Here is a 21,265-nt window from a genome sequence, read left to right as displayed (position 1 = left end):
ATAAATAAATAAATAAATTTTAAGGCATTAAAAATAATTTACAAGGAGAATGAACAAATTTCAATTACGGAAAGAGTGAAAAAATATTTTTATCATTACAAAGAAAATATAATTACTTAAAGATCTAAATAAATAAAACTTTATGAGATATTAAAATAAAAGTTCGAAAAATATGACAAAATAGAATCAGACCAAAATCTCAATAAATAAAATATTATGTGATTTTTAGATAAAAATTTAAAACTATGGCAAAATAGAGTTACATCAAAATCACAATATATAAAATATCATGATATATTTAAAATAAAGGTTTTAAAAGGAGACGAAAAAAACACACTAAAAAATCACAATAAATAAAATATCATGATATATTTAAAATAAAAGGTTTTAAAAGGAGACGAAAAAAACACACTAAAAAATCACAATAATAAAATATCATGATACTTTTAAAATAAAGGTTTTAAAAGGAGACGAAAAAAACTCACTTAAATATCTCAAAAATAGAACATTATGTGCTCTTCAAAAAGGTTTTATAAAGAATAAAAAATTTAATAATAGGTAAATGCGAAGGAATGTAAAATATTATTTTAAAATAATGCTTTTTTGTATATAAAAAAATAACAACCGAAATAAATTTGAATGATCAACCGGGATTTAACCAATAAAGTTAGAAGAATAAAAAAAAAATTTGAAGAGGTTTAGAGTTCCTGCTGAATATATTTTGTGGCATATAAATAAAATATGTGATAAATATAACTTTTAATCGTAATACAAATCTTATTATCAAAATATAATGTTTTTCCTGCAACAATAAGTGTTCCTGTAAACTTTATATGTTATTAATTTATAAATATCATACTGAAATTTTGATAATCAAGTAAAGCATATTTAACTCATTTTTTTAGAGCAAAAAAAAATTACTAATTTATTATTACGATATCCATGATTTATCAACAAGAAATTCAGATAAAAATATGTTACATGTTTATTTTGATAACAGCAATCTAAATTCGCAAAATATTATATTTTCATGTGCGTTTTAGATTTTTATATGTTTAAAAAAATATTTTGATGTAAAAAATCGCAGATATATTGCACAGTAGGATAAAATTATTTTTTTTCACAATACTTTAAAAAATAAAAATTATTTTATAGCATCTATTTTATGTAAAACATCAAAGATACAAGAAATAAAATTATTCATCTTGAATTCTTGAAATTTTTGAAATAATTTATATTATTTTTCAAATTTAAAAACTTGAATTATTGTATCTAATAAAAATATTTATTGTGGGTTGATTATATTTTTAGCTATTTATAGTCTAGGAAGCAAAATTTTTGATAGATCTAAAAAATTAATAGATGTGATACTTATTCAAACGAATATCTTTACAATATTCCATAACACCTTATTCTCTCAAGAAATATTAGTTCAAGTGTCTTCTTAAATCTTATAGTTTTGTATTTTTGATTCAACTGCAATTCCTGACCCATATAATTACAGGTAAAATTTTTTGTATTTTTGATATTTCGACATATTCAATACCTTCTTTGCTTTAAAAATCGATCAAAAATGTTAAAAAATATTATTCTTTTTCTGATATTCTATGGTTTTTTCAATTGAAAATATTCGTAAAAATACTATTGCAATAAATATTTATGTTGGAATTTTTTAGCCTATAACGCATATATTAGAGCCTTATACTGAGATAAAACAGTGCACGTGCAAATTATAGGTTTTTAAAGAATTTAAATTGTTTATATGTGATAATAATGTATAAAGAATTTTGGATTTAATACTCTGAAATCTATATTTTTGACGTGTTAAAGATTAACATTTTACAAAAAAATTACCTTTAAGATTCGGATTTTTTCTTAAATAAATTTGCTGAATAATAGTTTAAAACCTTTTTATAAGAATTAAGGAAATCTGAAAGGTATTAGTGATAAATTTAAAATGAAAATATTGTTTTTTATTGTTACAAACACAACAAAAGATAATCTTGCACGATTTAACCACGAAAAAATCTCATTCTAATTTAGATAATATAAAAAGAATATTAGCAGAAAAATTTAAATATTCAATATGTTTCTATTGCAAAAACATAATATTTGATCCGTGTTCATGTACATAATAGTTATATTTGATATTTAAAAAAACCATAACTAATTGAATTTGGCAATATCTTCAAAGAAAAGAATAACGATGATATTTGAAAATAAAATCAACAGAATTATAGACACATATTATTAATTATGTTCTACCCTACGTGAAAAACTCTTTCTTGATCCAGAGAACCACTAGAGATGATATTATGATTTACAGAGAAAAAAACAGCTGCTAGATCAGGAATATGATAAATATTTCAAAAAAAAAGAAATTATCGTCATTTATAATAAGTTATAGAAGATTTGGTATTTTTTTGACAAATAATTATATGTTCTACATTTTTTTCTTATAAACTAAACCGGCAAGACAGAAAATACTATAGAATATAAAAATGCTTTTTGACACTATAATATATACAATTATTCTTTAAAATACCATATTTTTTTAATATAATCATATATTCGTTTTTTTATCACATGAAACTTCCTTAAAAATATTGAAATATCTTTGATCCATATAAACAAAAAGAATCGTTTATACGTTTTTTTTTGCTATTTTATGCCTTGGTTGATTATATGATATACAGCATTTTCAACAGCTGCTAAATATTATTCCGTAACCGAAATTTTATTTTGCAAAATAATTTTGGTAATCCATGAGCATATTAATATCGTCTCTATTTTTCTAAATAATAAAACAAAATTTATCTATTCCTTTACATTATTCATAATAGCAATATGATCGAATATCCGGCATTTATAATCATATAAGATCGCTATAGGTTTGATGAAAAAATAAATAATCATTGAAATATAAAATACACATTAATTGCAAAAAATAATTAAAATATAAAGATTCGATTTCAAGAAAGCCTAAAAATTAAGCTTACATTATTTCAATAGGATGAAAAACAGCAAAAATTTGTATTTAAAAAGTCAATAACCACAAGAATGACATATATTGTACGAAAATAGCACCTTTTATAGCTTTATTAAATTAAAATGTATGTATGAACCGCCTTTTATAATTTACTTTTGATCAAGATCCCGAAAATTTTCTAGCCTCCTTATACAACTTTATGATCGCAAATCTATGGGTATTATGCAATAACTTATATTATATACTATTAAATTGTAGTGTATCCTTTTAAATATAGTTTGCTGTATCATTTTATATAATAATAAACATTTAAATTGTTCTATTTATGTATTTAACGATACCTTTGATTATTGTGTCTTTTATTTTTATTATAAATTTTAAAATCATTTCAAATATTTGCTCTTTTTACGAGCATACAAGAGAAATTGTGGCTATAAATTGTTTATTTGTACACGGTTACTCAAAATTACTGTAAAATCAAAGTAGAATTTTGTATGAATTGATACATAATTTATTTTCACATAGATGTGCTTTTATCAGGTGTTGACCCTTGTTCATTTAACCCACAAATCAGATTATATTTTTTTATATTCAAATCATATATATTTATGTCATTATATTTCCTACTTTAAAGACAGGAATGGAAAGGTAATGAGATTAAACTTAATAAAAATTTTGGGTTATGAGAAAATATTCACTGCTAAGGTTTTGTTTTTTCAATATTTTTTTTGCAAAAATGCGTGAAAAATTAAAATAAGTAATACAATATCAAAAAAAAAATATAAATGTATTAAATATCCTTGTTTTGAATTTTGAGGAAGATTTGTAAATAAGGGGTAGTTTGAAATTTTTCGTTTGGGTTGGTTGCAATTATCCCGTTATTCAATTAGAATATAAATCGCTTAAATAAATCGATGTATATGTTTTTGAAATTAAAAAACATATTCTTATAATATATCCCCTTTATTGACCCTTCCTCGTGATATTTTTAATATTGTTATTGAAAAACTAAAACTATTTTTTGAGCTTTAATGAATTAAAATTTCAGATGTAATAATTTTTATTATCTATTTAGAGACAAAGAGATTGAAAGAAAGACTATACTAAATTTTATAACATTCATTTCACCTTTTGAATAGATCATCACATTTTTAATATAATGAAACAATTTAGAGCGAAAAATAAAATAACGATCAATAGTTGCTTAAGCATATAATAATATAAATCTGGGAAAGAAACAAAACTTAGGCTAAAAATGAGATATATTGGGTGAAATGTGAAAATATTAATTTTAACATAATTTGGATCTAATTTTGGAATTAATATTAAAAATCTAACGAATAATCATAAGATTACAAAAAATAAACTAACAATATCACACGAATTTAAAAATAAAACTTGTAAATGTTTAGATGCCTTATAAATAATCAAAAAAAAGTAGATGTATTTATATAATAAATTAACACTAAAATGAATCACTTGAACAGAATAACAAATGTGATAGTTTATTTTTAATAAAAATGAATTGGATTTTTCAATAATAGCGTACAAATTTTAAAATGAACAAATAAATTTTTCATATTCGAAATAATTATATTGAGTTTATTTATTTTCTTGTAAAAAGCTTCTTTCATACACGATATAAATTAGATATCAAATAACCATCACCGAACATATATCTTAAGAATATGCTAAGAATTTTAATTTTACTATGATACGGTAAATTTGTATAATATATTTAATTCTAATAAATTTCAAGAAATTATGGTGGTTTTTACTTATAACTTATTAGAATAATGACACAATGCAGAAATCGAGCTTTTTGTGTTAAAACAGACATTTATCACCATATATTTTTAATATACTCTAAATAAACAGCACTTTTTTCATAGAATGATGAATTTGATGTTCAAATGTTGATCAATAGCATGATTTACTAAAATCAAAATGATGTCTGTGCAAGAAATATGATAAAAATAAATTAGTTGATTTTATATCATAAATTGTTCTATAAGTGATGATCATCGAGATTTGATTGCTATGATACCCTTATATATTTTTTTATAAGAAAGGCGCTATTAAAATTGCCTTTAAGTACTATAAATCATTGATACTATATTATAATTAAACATAAAGGTAAAAAAACACGACTTAATATCCCTGGATGTAGTTAAATCATTTAAAATATATAAAAAGAAAATTTTTAACGCTTAAATTTTGTATTAAAATATGTGTTTTATTTACCAAAAATGAACATTTTTTCGTTTTCAATGTATGAATCCTATGCAGAGAATTTTTAAATCATTACCTAGTAAATTGTATATAATATTATAGTTTCCATCTGTATTTTGTTTTTAAACAACTGTTAGCATAATAAAAATCATTTACTTGCCTTTTCATAACATTTAATCTGCAAAACATTATATTTTAAATAATTTAACAAAATAAAAAACTATAGATTTATAGAAAAAACGTTATATCAATCGGCTAAACCCTTTAAAAATCACATATAAATCATCTAAAATATAATTTTTTTAATGTGTGTTTATTTTGATTGGATTTTTCGAAAATCAAATCAATTGAAAACTAGTATCTACATCAATTATCAGGTAAAAAAGCTTAGAAGAAATTTTATAATTATATTATACCCATTTTAATTTTGCAATAATACACCACAGAATTTATCTAATAATATATATTTTCATTTTCATTTTTTATTATCTTCAGATGAAATATCATATATTAAGTTTGAGGCTTTGCTGATGTCTATTTTAAACAAATTAACTTTATTTAAAACTATGTAATCATGTTTATATATAATTTAATGTGGTGTTTATGAAAATACAATAAGGGTTATTTGAGAAAAAGATGTTTTATTAGAGTATTAAGGAAATTTTTTTTATAGTAATTAGAGCTATTTTCTCGTTAATAAACCTTAAAAAAACCATTCTGTTATTTTTTTTGTTAATAACAGAGAAATAAAGATTATTTAAAAAATTTAAAAGTCAGTTGAAAATGCTAAGACGGGAAGGGATACACCAAAATGCACAAATATTTTGACACAGCCGCAAAATATTATCATTAAAATGACTGAAATTTTTTTTGCAAATTTATAAAAATATTGTCGATTAAAAAAAGATTTCAAGTAAATATGATAAGAATGCTTTTAGTGTATTCAGAAATAAAAATACATTTAAAAACTGATATATAAATGAAAATATATTCTAATATACTATCGTAGTACATGTAATCATTTTTGATTAAAATTTATCATTTATAAGTTTTAAAAGAACCAAAAAATATGAAAATATACACGATAATTTTAGTTATCCCAAGAACAGAGAGAAAATTGTATTATATATTAGAATATTTTTCAGAAAAATATATCTTAAAGTTTCATGAAAATCCGATTTCTATCAATAAAATACCTATTTAGAAATACAAGATGGTTTTCTACATTTATACTTGTAAATATAAAATTACTGGATATTAATAACAAAAATATGCTTATGATGCTATTAAAATAAAATATAAATCAATATTACCCTGTTTCGATCATAAATCTTCAAGTAACACGAACCACGATGATTAAATATAACAGCATTTTATATCTTTTTTTCTAGTTTAGTTACACGTAAAATAGTTCCATTATACAGCATAAGTCTTGAAGGAAATATGTTTTTAGTTTATGCATGAAAAAACTTGGTTCTTATACAGAAATTAAAACTCTGGCCTTATAATGCCTTTTACAATGCTAGTATCCATTTTTTGAGCGTTTTTTTTACATTAACACCACATTTTTAACTCATTACAAAATAAATTTTCAATATTGATCATCAATATTCATACTTAGTTAAATATTTTAATTTTAACTAGCGGCTCAATGGATAAATATATTTTAAAGCCCAAAATTGTGATGAATCTATTCTAAAAAAAATCAATTGGTACTATACCTTTTTTAAATTTTTTTTGTGATTTATCACTTTTTTATAATTTAAACAATGAATCTGTTTTTCGCTTACTATTCATTATAAATAAATAAATTATATGACAGATAAATATATTTTATCCAATATACAAACCTAGATATTCAACCTTAATTCGACAGATTTTTTACACTGTTAAGTGATTTAAATAGGAAAAATTGTGCCCTTATATTAACTATAAGCGTAATAGTGTAAAACCTATTAAAGGTTATAAAAACTTTAGGGTTCATTTTATTAGTTAATATAGAAAACCCGTTCCATCTTATTGTTTTACTTTTTATTGACAAAAATATGCGTTCATAGAAAAATAAATTATATGCGATATTTGTATATTAGAATCAAAAACCATAAAAGAAGTCGTCATTATATGATTAAAGTTTAAAATACATCTTTTATTTTAGAAATCTCTATTTTAAGAACCTAAAATTTTATAAAGATAAATCACATGCAAAAAACGAATTTTTTAGATTGTGTATATGCACAAAATCTCTTTAAAACAAGAAAGTTTTTCTTTATATTATTGGATTTATAAGTAAAATAAATAATTTAGATGCAATATTATTTAATTTTTATACAAATTCCGTGAGTTTATCCAATGAAACACAGAAATACACTTTGAAAGGTTGATGTAGTTTAGTAAATAAGAAAACAAATAAAACAAGCTTCGAAATATTTTCTATATTATTTAAAAAAAAACTAGCCACTGAAATGCAACACAAGACGCCTATAATTATTTCAACCAATCACACTTAAATATTAAAAAAAATTAATAATAATCAAATTTAAAAATATAATTATTTTAGAAAAGAAGATTCGCGCAAAAAAACTTGATTCTATTTTTCACCGCTGTTAATAAAACTGATAGAATCAAACATATACAATGCAAATTCCAGAGTAATACATTGAAATACATATAGTTACTAAAAGTTAATAATTGTGAAATAATAATTTGCTAGAAGATTAATAGAGTGCGATAGCACAAGAAGAAACCCTCTAAATTACTTAAACATGCTATATATTATATTCAGCGCGTATTTATTTAAAATTTCCAATTAAATGTATTTGATCTAACAGAGTACAATGAAATCTAAATACATAAAAAATAGTAATTAAAATTATTAACAAATGAGAATTAAAGATTTCCTCATTGAATTAAGCTAGTGAGATAAACTAATAAAGAAATTTAGAGAAATATAAATTATTTAAATTTAATATCGGTTTTTAAAAAGCAAGTAAATTACCGATTTCGCATGATGAATATAAAAGAATAATATAATCTAAATTTTCTATAGTGATGTATAAATATAAAAAATATAGAAATATCATTTTATGGAGCAAAGTTTATGATAAAAAGAATTTACACTAAAAATAATGGATATATTAAATTGTCAAACTTTTGAAAATTTCACATTAAATCTGACATATAATATAGTTTTTATTGTATATTTTTACAAAAAATACATAATAGTAAGTTCAAATATGATGTAATTTTTGTTATAACCCAATAGAAGAAAATAAGAGGACCATTACAGCAGGAAATGCATAAAAACGATCATCTTGCCCATAAAAATTTTATTTGAAGCTTTAATTATAGTAATTTTAATTTTAAAAAATCAAATAAAATGCCATTTTTTATGTTTAAATCTTTATTCCCAATCACAGTATTAAAATTTTTTTCTGCATATTTTCAATCCCGATTTCCGCGTAAAATTTTTTTATGACGACACAAAATGTAAATCTATATACAGTTTATCACACGAGAAGAATCTTATTTCAAGAAATCATGCTTTTAACTTTAATATTTTGAGGTTAGAATTGATTTTCTTGTCGTATATATCAACTACAAATGCAAAATAAATATCATTTTTTGGCATTAACATTTAGTACATTAATAATTGTATCTAAAAATTCTTAGTTATCACCATAATTTATAATTTACAAAGTTGGATAATCTATATGGCAACTTAATTGTATAACAACCGTCATTTTAAGAAATTTATTTGTATTATATACAATTCTAGCAGAAAGCCAATATAAAAAAGGTTTATGATTTTTACGGCTAAAATCAAGCAGTAAAATTGCAAAATAAATACATCTTATTGTATTTATTTCGAAAATTTACGAATATGAATATTATATTATTTTTATAAATGTTTCACTTAATAATGTAGAATTTTATATATTCAAATTGGAAGAATTACCACAATGAGGTTTAGATCTAAAGTTTTATTTCTTATATGGTCGAGTCCTACCGATTTATATCAAATAAAAAAAAGAAGAAAATCATTTATACAACAGTAAATTCTGAAATTGAATAAGAAATTATTTTAAACTTTTATGTGAGTAAAAATTCTATATATTTAAGACCTTTTCTTTCTTTGAACATCTATTTTTTATAGGCAGTAAAACTTTCCATTATAAACTAAAAAGTGAAATCTAGAAAATAGATACTAAAAAAAATATTTTATACATTTGAAAATTTAGTAAAATCCAATCACACATACAAAAACGATTTTTTTAGTTGCAAAAATGTTTTAACACAGTTTAATAAAAAAAGGAAGAGGCTTTCAAGACAAACTAATCTATAAAAATTGGATTAACATAATTTTAATCAAAAAAAACATAATTATTATGCATATGAGGAATAATAATCTCAATCGAAACATTTATAACATATATTTATATTTCAATATACAAGAAAAGCGAAAATTATAGTCAAATTTTATAGGATTAGTCAATATAGTGCAACATTTATATTCAAAACAAACACATAACTCATTGAAAAATGTGAAAATATGTCTTTCATAATTAAAAAAAGCTATATTAATGAAGTATACGAACAATTTTGACTTGTAGTGCACAGAGTTTGAAATGCAATAGATGACCGAATTTAGTCGGTTTATAATATAATATATAAGTGAGGGCATCATAAAAATAAAATAATCAATCTAAGATATCTAGCAGCCAAATAAGAATTAAACGAAAATTTGTAGATGGTATTGAAACGAATTTCATAAGTTAAGCTTATATTATGATAGAAGTCAAATTAACTGGACAGAATATGATAAGGGATGCAAGTAATCGGCTTTACTATCAAACTGAAATCAACATTTCCTTCAGAATACTAAACTATAATGAAATCCTCCAATATTTTCACCTGCTAATATGGTATGATCACGAAGAAGTTAAAATTAATATAACACGATCGGTAAGATCTATTACTTTAGGCAAAAATATAGACGTTATCATGCTAAAAATTTGTGAATAATTAATAATACGCATCAAAATAATATAAATCAAATGCGAAACGATTATAGGGGTCACCTTTGATATAGTTTGTCCCTCGAAAGGAAAACCAGGTGAAATAAAAAGCAGCCCTTGCTTATTAAAAATAAGTTACAATTGCATTTTCTTTTAATATGAGCATGTTCAGTTATAAATTAGCTTACATTCGAACAAAAGCAACATTTAACTTCAGCAAGAAGTATAAACGAAAAAAACTGTTTTTATTGAATACAAGGACAAAGTTTTAGGGGTAAATATATGTTTCTTAATAGAATGTATATTTAACTGGAATATATATGCAAATAATGTATTAAATGAGAAAGCCAGTGTAAATTAAATAGTTTTTAAAGGCAAAAAGGTGTAAAATCTAGATTATTATTTTATTTTTTTAAATATATTTTACCATATACGGGCCTTCTAGAAAATATCCAAATTTTTTATAGTATGTTCGTGTTCCTACACCTGAGATGATAGCTATTTTTTTGCTCTTGTGCTCTTTCTTAGCTATTTTTTCCGCCTCATCAATAAGCAACTTACCAAACCCTTGATGTTGAAACTTCAAACTATCATTTTGATGAACAGGGACAGAGCTCCCATAAACATGAAGTTCTCTAATTACACTTACATAATTGTTACGGATAGCTCTAGGTCTTATTACCTTAAAGAAATCATTTTCAAAAATGTTTTCATTTTCATCTAATTTATGGAGTCTTTCTCCATTTCGTATGCTCTTTACAATTTCACTTTCCCTTGAATTCAACTTCATTTCAACAGCCTCCAAGTTTTTATTTTTTATGCTACAGCATTTACTTTGGGGCTCTTCTAAATTTAAACAACAATTTTGACCAACATTTTTTGTCGCCTCGCCAGTAATAGGTTTAATTTCTTTTAACTCGGCTCTGAATGTGTCCGAGCTACATTTTCGCAGCCTTAACATCCCGACTAATATATCTTGATTTATATCTTCATATGCCAAAAAAGTTTCCCACCCATTATTAGCGGCATAATCACGTCTCACAAGCTCAATTTTTTGAGGAAGTATACCTTCATGTATATTTTTAATTCCAACTTCTCGTGTGCGCACATCCCTACACCGAGTACCATAATCTTTCATTCTAAGCAAGGCAACTTCTCTTATATTTCCGTGTTCCACACCACTGCTAACCAAAGGCATCGGTATATCCCTTTGAATTCTGTAGATACGTGTCCATGGAGGCACTAAAGCAAGTATTCTCGCCAAAAAATCAACAAGTTCATCAGGGCTATAATTTTTATACTTCTTGTTTTTCCACAACTCGTACAATCCAGTCCCCCGAATAACAAGTGTAGGATATACTTTGAGTCCATCGCTTCTGAATCGATGACTCTCAAAGAATTCAATAAATTGGGCATAATCTCTTTTCATAGGAACATTTGGAAGGTTCGGCATCATGTGGCTTACAATCTTATATCCAGCATCTTTCGTCAAGCAAAAAGCATCACAAACAGCTTGAACGGTATGTCCCCGATTTGTATCAAAAGCAACATCTTCATAGACACTTTGAACCCCCATTTCTATTCTGGTACATCCGTATGAAAGCATTTTAGATATATGCGTTCGGTTACAAAAATCGGGACGGGTCTCTATTGTCATTCCAACACATTTTACTTTTGACTTCTCACTTCGTTTTACTGATTCGTCAAGCGAAGAAGAATTACTTCCAGACAAAGCGTCATGCAAATTTCTAACAAACCACTCTTTGTAATGATCACTCAATGACATAAATGTACCACCCATTATTATATACTCTACTTTATCTACTGTGTGGCCAAGAGCTTCGAGTTGAATTATTCGTGTTCTTGCTTGCTGGTATGGATCATACCGATGCCTTATCGCTCGCATAGATGTTGGTTCATATCCCGTATAGCTCTGTGTGCTATATTCAAAGTCAGAATCCGGACCACCCGGACAATATACACAGATATTTCCCGTAAGTGCAATATGTGGACATCTGTGTGGCTTACACATTACTGCCACGACTGCTACACCAGATGCAGTTCTAACTGGTTTTGTCTTAAAAATTTCTCGCAAATGCCGATGCTCTGGTGGAAGTGCACCAAGCACATCTACCATTGTCGGTATCCTTTTAAGTTTGTATTTTTGCGAAATCCTATTTTGAAGAGCACTTATATTTATTTTATTTTTCTTTTTATGTGATTCTACTATTTCTGCGGATATTTCAGAGCATGCTATGTGATAATTATCCATTGCTGTAGTTTTCATTCTATCTATTTTGGGGACATATAAAATCACTCGTTCAGTTTATACACACAAGATTTAGAAATTCAAAAATTTATATTTTTAAACGCAATCATCAAAAATTTAGAAAAAAACATAAAATTGAATATCTTAAAATACTAAGAGCAATTCAAAGTAAAATTAACGGAAAGAAAGTAACTTATTTTTTTATAATATTTTATGATGTTCAATCTTATATTTGCCAAACTAAACTTTATATCGACCATAGAACGAGTTGCTCAATATTATTAACTCACATCTTTGTTTAATTTTGAAAAAAAGCAATATATAATTTATTTACATTCGATTCAAATACATTTGCCAAGAAAGACTTTATATCGACTATAGAAAGAGATGCTCAATGCTTATTAACTTACATCTTTGTTATAATTTTGTAAAAAAGCAATTATAATTTATTTACGCTCGATTCATAGACATTTTCCAAGCGAAATTTTAGATTTAATATAGAACGAGTTTCTCAATGCTTATTAACACCCATAATTGTTATAATACAGAAAAAAAGCAATTATAATTTATTTATGTATAATTTTTTATCTAGTAATTTGTATTTGTTGATGGAAAACTTTAGATTACTCTATAGAACATACTTCTTAATGTTTATTTGACCCACATAATCTTTACAGACTTCCCGAATGCATCTTCCTATTTCAGCACTTATTATTTCAAGTTTTACCTTAATTCTATTGTTTGTGCGTACGCTTCAGTTGGCATTCCCAACACCTTAAAATACGACTTATATAATTTTTTCACCATTTCATGATGTATGTTACCATACTTATTCAGCATTTATAAATTAGTGTAAGTTAATTTGCTAGTAAATCATATTTTATAGCTTCTTATTTTTTTTTTGAAATAAAGTAACAATATTAAGCTAAGAAAAAACAAAAATTTAAATGCCCCTAAACAAGATAATTATGATAACGAGCTGCTTGAAAATAAAAATAATATTTTTGTGGGGAATCAATAATATTTAAACGCAAAAGGGTACACCACTAATTAAGTAAGAAGCAAAAAAAAATGTTTATTTTTTTATAAAGTGAAGGGGAAGAAAAATATTAATCGCTTTCCCTTTTAAAATTGAAGATTTATAGTCGACAGCTTTTTATTTAATGGCAATATTAAATTTTTAGCTAATTTTTAATTCTAAAGGGGACCCATCTATGTTTTTTAATAATATTTACATCTATAAGATAAATTCGTCTTCTTGCACATTTTTGGGCTATATTTTTCAAGTGAAACAAAATAAGTTGCTTAATGTATCCAAATCAAATCATTATGCGGTAAATAACAAAGATTCAAACATTAGATGCGAGAAAAAATCTTAATTCAATTCGAAATATTTTATCGCATTCCGAATTTATAATTATTATGTTTTCAAAATAATAGTAGAACACTTCTCTTAAGTATTTTATGAAATTTTTTCGCCAGAAGATATACTTCAAAATGCAAAAATAAATTTAAAATTATACTATTTCATGCATAATGTATCTCTTTGAATCAGTAAAACCCCTAAAGCTGTAGAATATTATATTATATGGATAATATGCCGACATAAAAATACAAAAATAAATTTAAAATTGTACCATTTCATGCGTAATGTATCTCTTTGAATCAGTAAAACCCCGAAAGTTGCATAATATTATATTATATGGATAATATACCGACATCAAAGTTCGATATTTTCAAGAATAGTATGTAATTTTTTATCACACTAACCTTAAAATTTTATTAGTGAATGTTTTTATAATCTCTATCCTATTTATTATCTTGCTAAATAAAAAATTATAACAAGTATTCATGCAATTTATTACCAATATTTTTACCCATCGGTAAAATACACATATAAGTTTTTAAAATACAAAATATAGCATTAGATGCCGAGAACCTGTAATTTACTGAATATTACTCGTATAAACAATATATATGCTTCATATCCGTCATGGATTGTTTTTATATAGCCACAAAAAATCACATGTCGTAAGAAAAGAGCTTGCAATTTCCAAGAAAAGCATTCGCACAAAAATAGGGTTTATATTGGCGACCAAAAATAGGTTTTTTAAAAAAAATTGTGGGAAGATGGGTCAGGAAGAATATAATAGGTTGAGAAAGATACTTGGAATAAGAATTCTTGTAAAAAGACTATACATTGTGGAAATTTTAAAGTTGATAAGATTAAAACAAGCATAAATATGGCCTGCTCTATTATCCGTTAAAGTCTTTTGTGGTCTCAAAAACTTAAAAGAATAAGATAAAGTTAAACTATAAATAAATTCAAATAAATAATTTATACACAAACACACATGATTGATCTGTTTATGGAGGCTCCAAAAAAAATTTGGTGGAAAATAGTAAAAACTAATTTGACAAAAATACCCCTAAAAAATTCAAATCAACCATTTGATGCAAAAATAATCATCATTAGCCTATAGAAACACCAAAAATTTTCTTAGTTTAAAAAGTAATAGCATAAATCTGATAATTTAATGCAAAAACAGTATCTTTGGCCTGCACAGTTTGGCCATTTAAAGTTTATTAAGTTAAAAAAGGGTAAAAAGTAATACGATTAACCTAGCCGAAAAATTCATTTTATATATTCTGCATATAAGAGTTATACACAAAGCGTAAATTTTATTTAGATCATATTATATGCGCATATTTTCACAAAAAATAAAGTACAATTTCACCGTTTTACTCTATAAAAAATAAAATAACACATTTTTCATATGGTAGACTCTTAACATTTATAAAAAAGTAAACTTAAACCCATATGAATTACTAATTATCTTCTGAAGATTGTTGTTTAATGTGGTATTACTCTTAGTTCTTTTATTTAAAGACAAATTACCATATTTATTGGCCTATACAACGTTATTTTTATATTTTTTTACTCACTTCTAGATGTATATAGACTTTTTTTTATTTTGATTTATATGTTGGATTTTTGTGATCTGGAGTTCAAAACCATAAGCTTTTTTGTTAAATAAGGGGATATGCTTTTGTCTACTAATACAGAGAAGCGTAGTTTTGTCTTTAAAATGCATATTAAAATAATTTGAACCTTTAGATTCATTAACTAAATTTTAGATATTAGAGAAGTTAAGAAAAATATGCATTCTAGATTTTAAAGAATAAATTTAACCATATAAACTAATGATTCGTTTATTTATCAGAAAATAACTCGCGCAACATAAATAAATGCAAGTAAGAAATTTTACAATAAAATTTTTTAAATTTATAAACTTTTGTAAATTAAGGAAGGTAGAAAGATTCGCTTCATGCCAAATTAACAAGAAATAAATTAAATTATTGGAATTTATAGGGTTAAATGAACAAAAATTGATATATTATCTACATATTCTACTAATATATAAAAAAGGTTTTAAGATTGTATATACTGGCTAATTTATATTTATTGGTGTTTTTAAACTTTAAAGAGGCATTAAAATCATAAAAATTAAATAAATGCATCTATTTAAAGGTTTAACAGGCACCAAAGATAGAAACTAAATTATGAAGATATTCTTAAATATAAATGGTTATGAACTATGATTCATATTTTATTAAATATAAATATTCACATTTTATAAAAAAAATTTACGCTATAAATATCCTTAAGTCATAATTTTGGTTTTTTTAAAAATATGGCTTTTAATGTACCTTTAATACATTATTACATATGGAAGATGAGAAGGATTAATTATTCACTAAAATTGTCTTGTAAAATTCAACGAATTTTTAATCACCCCTGGAAATTAAGCTATACAGGGCTTTATTCCATTCATGTTATAAATATTAAAGTTAAAAAAAATTAAATGGATTTATATAATTGAATAGTGTGCAGATATCTTTATTGAACCTTTATCCCTTGTATTACAGAGTCTAGAAGCGACCAATCAAGAATTCAAGGTTTGTTTTATAACATTCTTATTACATAAAAACCCAAAAAAAAAAATTTTTTCTATTGTTTAGTAAGTGAATAATTTCAAATTCTTGGATTTTATAAATTTGTATTTCTATCATTTTATAAATTTTTAAACGTTCGATATTATGAGATTTTGTTTTGAATATCTATGGCTTCCACACACAAGATATGATTTAAATTTATAATAAAAAATACCTTTATATTATTTTCTGTTAACTTGGTTTTGATCCTTAAAAAATTCATTTTGCTTTTTAGATCTGATTTGTATAATACTTCTTAAAATATCTTTATATTTGAAACTTTCGTTAAATCATCTCCTTTCGAAACTTATTGATTCTGATGTATTTCCCGATCCTATTTATTGACTATTCTTCTGCTTTCAACAGTATTCATCACTCCTTAGTTCGCGGATCATGGTATTTGGAACCATAATGTTCCATGTTATGACATAAGGTACTGATGATCTTCAACATTTGCAATCTAAGGTGATTTATATTTGCCATGTGATGGTATTTTAACTTTTTATTATTTTCTATAATACATAGACAGATTGGTTCACTTGTTATTCCTATTTCTATTGATGAAATATAATTTTTTATGGCAGAAAAAAATATCAGCATTTTACAATGTAATTTTGCATCTTATTATTCCTTCGATTTCTTCTATATCTTTTAGTATATTTTTGTTTTCTGTGAAAGAGCGATTTGATTGACTTTGTTCTCTTAAAGTTCTATTTTATAGAAACCATAATATGAATTTATCTTACCACGAACCACAATATAATTGAAATAGAATATTAAATGTTCCATTTTCACGATAAAATAATTTTTATTAGGGAAAAAATTTCATATATATGTTGTTAACCAGTTGATTTGTTTTAGTTTGGATTAAAATACAGGACAATTTTCGCATTGATTGAATCAAGAGGTTTCGAAATTAAAGTAGTGCGTAATTACCACGAGTCCGTATCGTATAAACAATAATAACACGTATAATTTTTTTTAGATTATAAGAATAATTGTGGTTTCGTGTTTGAAAATCTAAAAACAAACGAAAAATAATAATAAATTTTTTTAAGCATGTGTGTTTAAAAAAAATTGTGGATCTTCATAGGGCTTCGATTATAATAAGAAACCATGTTCTTTTTGATGTATGATTAATGCTAATCGTAAAAAAATACGAACTTTTATTTTTTTTATTTATCCTATTTTTATTTGTGAAACTTAAATTGGCATAAATATGAAAAAATTAACATAATTGATCATTCAGAAACTATTTACAATATTAGAAATTAAATAAAAATCCATAAAACGATTGGATTGCATATAACACTTTTCTACGCAATAGAAATGTTTGAAGAAAATGTACTGTGCTCCAGCAAATTGAAAAAATTTTTTATCAAAATTAGTTGTAATTTATTTTAGCATATCATGATTTTTTTATAATTTCAGAAGTGATGTCGAGCTACTTCTAAGTCGAGACAGAAGTGGATTTTGCCGAATAAAAAAGGAAAAAGGTTTACTTTTTGCATGGCATCGATTTCAAGACTAAAAAGTTACATAAAAATATTTAATAGGTTCTGATTGTTGGTAATTTTGTAATCATAAATCTTCTCGAATATTATAATCCATGAAAGAAAATTAAATTCAAAAAAAGTATAATGATTATTCTGACATCTAATACAAAAGAATGTAAATTATATCACCATTGAATTTATTATAAGTTTTCTTTGTATTCTAAAACTTTGAATTTTAATTATGGCTAGGTCTTCTATATCAACCTTTTTTTTACACGAATTCTAATATGTGATGCATAGTTTTTATATTTTTCTATTAATATATTTTTTTTTGGTTTTTTTGCATTTATATACAGAATAAGCATATATTTTAAAAATTTTTGTATATTGTTTGCAAGAAGATGCGCCATTTTAGAATATATTGTCATTTCCGCTGCCATCATATGTAGATAAAAAACAGTTTAGTATATCCCCCTTTGATTAACGAAAGAAACATAGAGGTAATGCCTAACCATTGTACTTAGTTATTTCTAGTTATGTGGTTCAAATAACAAGAAGTACAACTTTAAATTCCATCATAATGATAATTGAATATGTCTAAAGATCAATTCATATTTTTAAATTAAATGATGCACTAAAAATAAAATTCAATTATAGCATGCTGATTAATTAAATTAAGTATCATTAGGAAATAATTGAAACGCATTATCATCAAATATATTTTGTAGAAACCTCAAGCAAAAAAAAACACAGAATCATAAAAAAGATGAAATAAAATAATGAATATTGGTATTTTAAAATAATAAATAAAGTAATTAATTAGAAAATGAATTGCTGTGGAAGTTTAAAAACTAGCTATTTTTTAAAAATATCAATATTTTAAATAATATAGATAATATGCGGTCACAAGAATCGAAAAAATTAAACTTTAAACAATGATCAAAACCACATTATACTTTTTTAACGTATAGAATATAATAAAAAAGTACATTATGATCATTCGATTTTCACCCCCCCCCCTTTCCATTTTAATACATATCTTCGTAAATCTTAAATTTTTAGCTAATTTTTTTTTGATTCAATTATTGTTTACATTAAAATCCAATTTATATAATTTATAACCTAAAGTGAACTATATTGTCAACCATAAATTTTTAAAATTTTTATTCACAATTATCTGATCTAATTTAAAAGGTGATCAAATGCACAAAGAAAGTTTTTTATGTAGGAAACGGCAAAGAAAGCCATTAAAAACTCATCCAAAAATAAATGTTTGAAAGTAAATAAATCGTGCATTAAGGTGCAATTCTTTATTCTATATCTACAATTTGTTAGTTTATTAAGAAAATGCAAACTAATAGTGAGTAATAATTAAAAAAATTATTTTAAATCATTTGTATAAATGATTCATCACCATAACAACAGTTATTATTCAAACTGTAACACACGGAGATATGGAAAAATTTGAAAAATTATGCGTAAAGCTAGATATTTCACCACCTTTGAAAGTTGTGTATCGGATAATTCCATTTGTGGCAAACGTGAAATTAGTTTTACAAGTTATCAATGATACGAAAAAATTATATTATGAATATATCCATGCATTGAAATCTTCTTTAAAGATGACGGTATCTATTTAAATTAATCCGCAAAAAAAATTTCATGGAAGAAAGGAACAAAGGTACAGAATATGATAGTTTTATTTCACTAATTTTAAAGCATAAATGTAAAAAATCGAAGCAATATCATCACAATAATTCCTTGAGAAAACAAAATTGCCATTTAAATGACAATCAGTGTAAAAATAGACTCAATAGTAATCAACCCGTAATTGAAAAATCGTTATTTTATTATTTAGTTGAAGAATGCTCAAAAGAATATGAAATTTTGAAGAATATTGATCTTCAGCGTCAAAGAATAATACTTGAACGCAGTAAAAAAGATCATGTTAGAAGTTTGAGTTTCGATTCGAAACCTATGCTTGATAATTGTAAAAGATTAGATAAACGATGTGGCTTAAATATTCCACAACAAATCGTAATTGAAAAACAGCATCTGCACCAAAATAGTAAATATATTGGCGATAATAAAAATGAATTGAAAAAAAAACGTAGTTTTTCTGCCGATAAATTAAATATTTACGATGATTGTAATTTAAAAAAGAATTCTATGGAGTCTCATGATCATGTTCAAAGGAATATGGAACACAAAAGAAGTATTTTTGGAAGTAACTTTTACCATGAGGAAAGGAAAGGTATTAATAAAAAAATAAATTTTATTAGCTCACCATGCGAAAAAAGCATTAAAATAAAAAAAAATTATAATGAAACACAAATTCATGTAAATTCACTATTAGAAAATGTTAAATCCATGTCAGCAGAGTCATATACAAATATGTATGACGGTGGCTATATTTATGATTCTAATCAAGATTTGTTTAACAATTCTATCGTTTCAAATGGAATATACAATCAAGAACCAGTTCATAAAAAATCAATAGACTTTCAAGATCAAAATGATTTTTTGATGTCTAAAAAGAACATAAATTCGAGAGGTGATTGTGATTACAATGAAAAATCGGCAGATGAAAGCAGCAGAGAATCATTACATAATGATTTTAAAAAACCCCGCAGAACAAAACTAAAAACAGATGTAACCAATGATTTAACTAGCTTGTTTGAAAATTTCCGCGGATTTAGTAGCTTTCCATCTAAAATTTTTACGGTTAAGAAACAAGGAATATCATCAGAATATTTATGTCCTGCAGATGAATGCCGAATAACCTACAAAACCTTAAGCCTTGCAAAACGACATTTTTTGTCACATTTCAATGTAAAGACCCATAGGTGCATAAATTTTAATTGTCCTAAAATTTTTTCCAGAAAGGACAATATGAAAACACACGCATCTAAAAATTGCGTTTATCTTGATAAAGGAAACCAAAATGTATAGTATCAATTCTTTTTAATCTCACAAATATATTGATGATCAATTTAAAATATTAAAAATGTTTAGCGTTGCTATAACCACTTATAATTTAACCCAGATGTAAAAAAAAAAGTATGTATTACAAAAATTTATTATTATACAACAAAAAGAACTTTTGTTTATAAATTAAGATGCTTTTGAGAACTATATTTTATTTGGGTTTTTGTGTTTCTGGATTTAGAAAAATTCTAATATAGAAATCTTACTTAATTCTATCAACAGATGGTATGTCTTTTCAATTTTAACTTTGTGTTGCTTCCTTGGTATTAAAACTAATTAA

General features: G+C 24.4%; 1 protein-coding gene across 2 annotated transcripts; it reads right to left on the bottom strand.

Annotated features, from left to right (window-relative positions):
• Window positions 1-10,648: 10,648 nt before the first annotated feature.
• LOC147065027 (elongator complex protein 3-like) lies at window positions 10,649-12,508 on the bottom strand. 2 transcript variants are annotated; one of them, XM_085957340.1, is made up of 2 exons: window positions 11,095-12,508; window positions 10,649-10,902 (listed from the first exon to the last, which is right to left on the bottom strand). In XM_085957340.1, the coding sequence occupies exons 1-2, from the start codon at window positions 12,506-12,508 to the stop codon at window positions 10,649-10,651; spliced, it is 1,668 nt and encodes a 555-aa protein (XP_085813466.1). The 2 variants fall into 2 exon arrangements, with proteins under 2 accessions (XP_085813466.1, XP_085813467.1); XM_085957341.1 differs by having other exon boundaries at window positions 10,649-10,891; window positions 11,147-12,508.
• Window positions 12,509-21,265: the final 8,757 nt, after the last annotated feature.

The sequence above is a fragment of the Rhyacophila brunnea genome, unplaced genomic scaffold, assembly GCF_057557595.1.
Source record: "Rhyacophila brunnea isolate RB1 unplaced genomic scaffold, BYU_Rbru_1.0 scaffold_62, whole genome shotgun sequence".
Taxonomy (NCBI): domain Eukaryota; kingdom Metazoa; phylum Arthropoda; class Insecta; order Trichoptera; family Rhyacophilidae; genus Rhyacophila; species Rhyacophila brunnea.
Note: the sequence above shows the minus strand (reverse complement) of the source record. Positions and strands in the feature narration are given on the sequence as shown.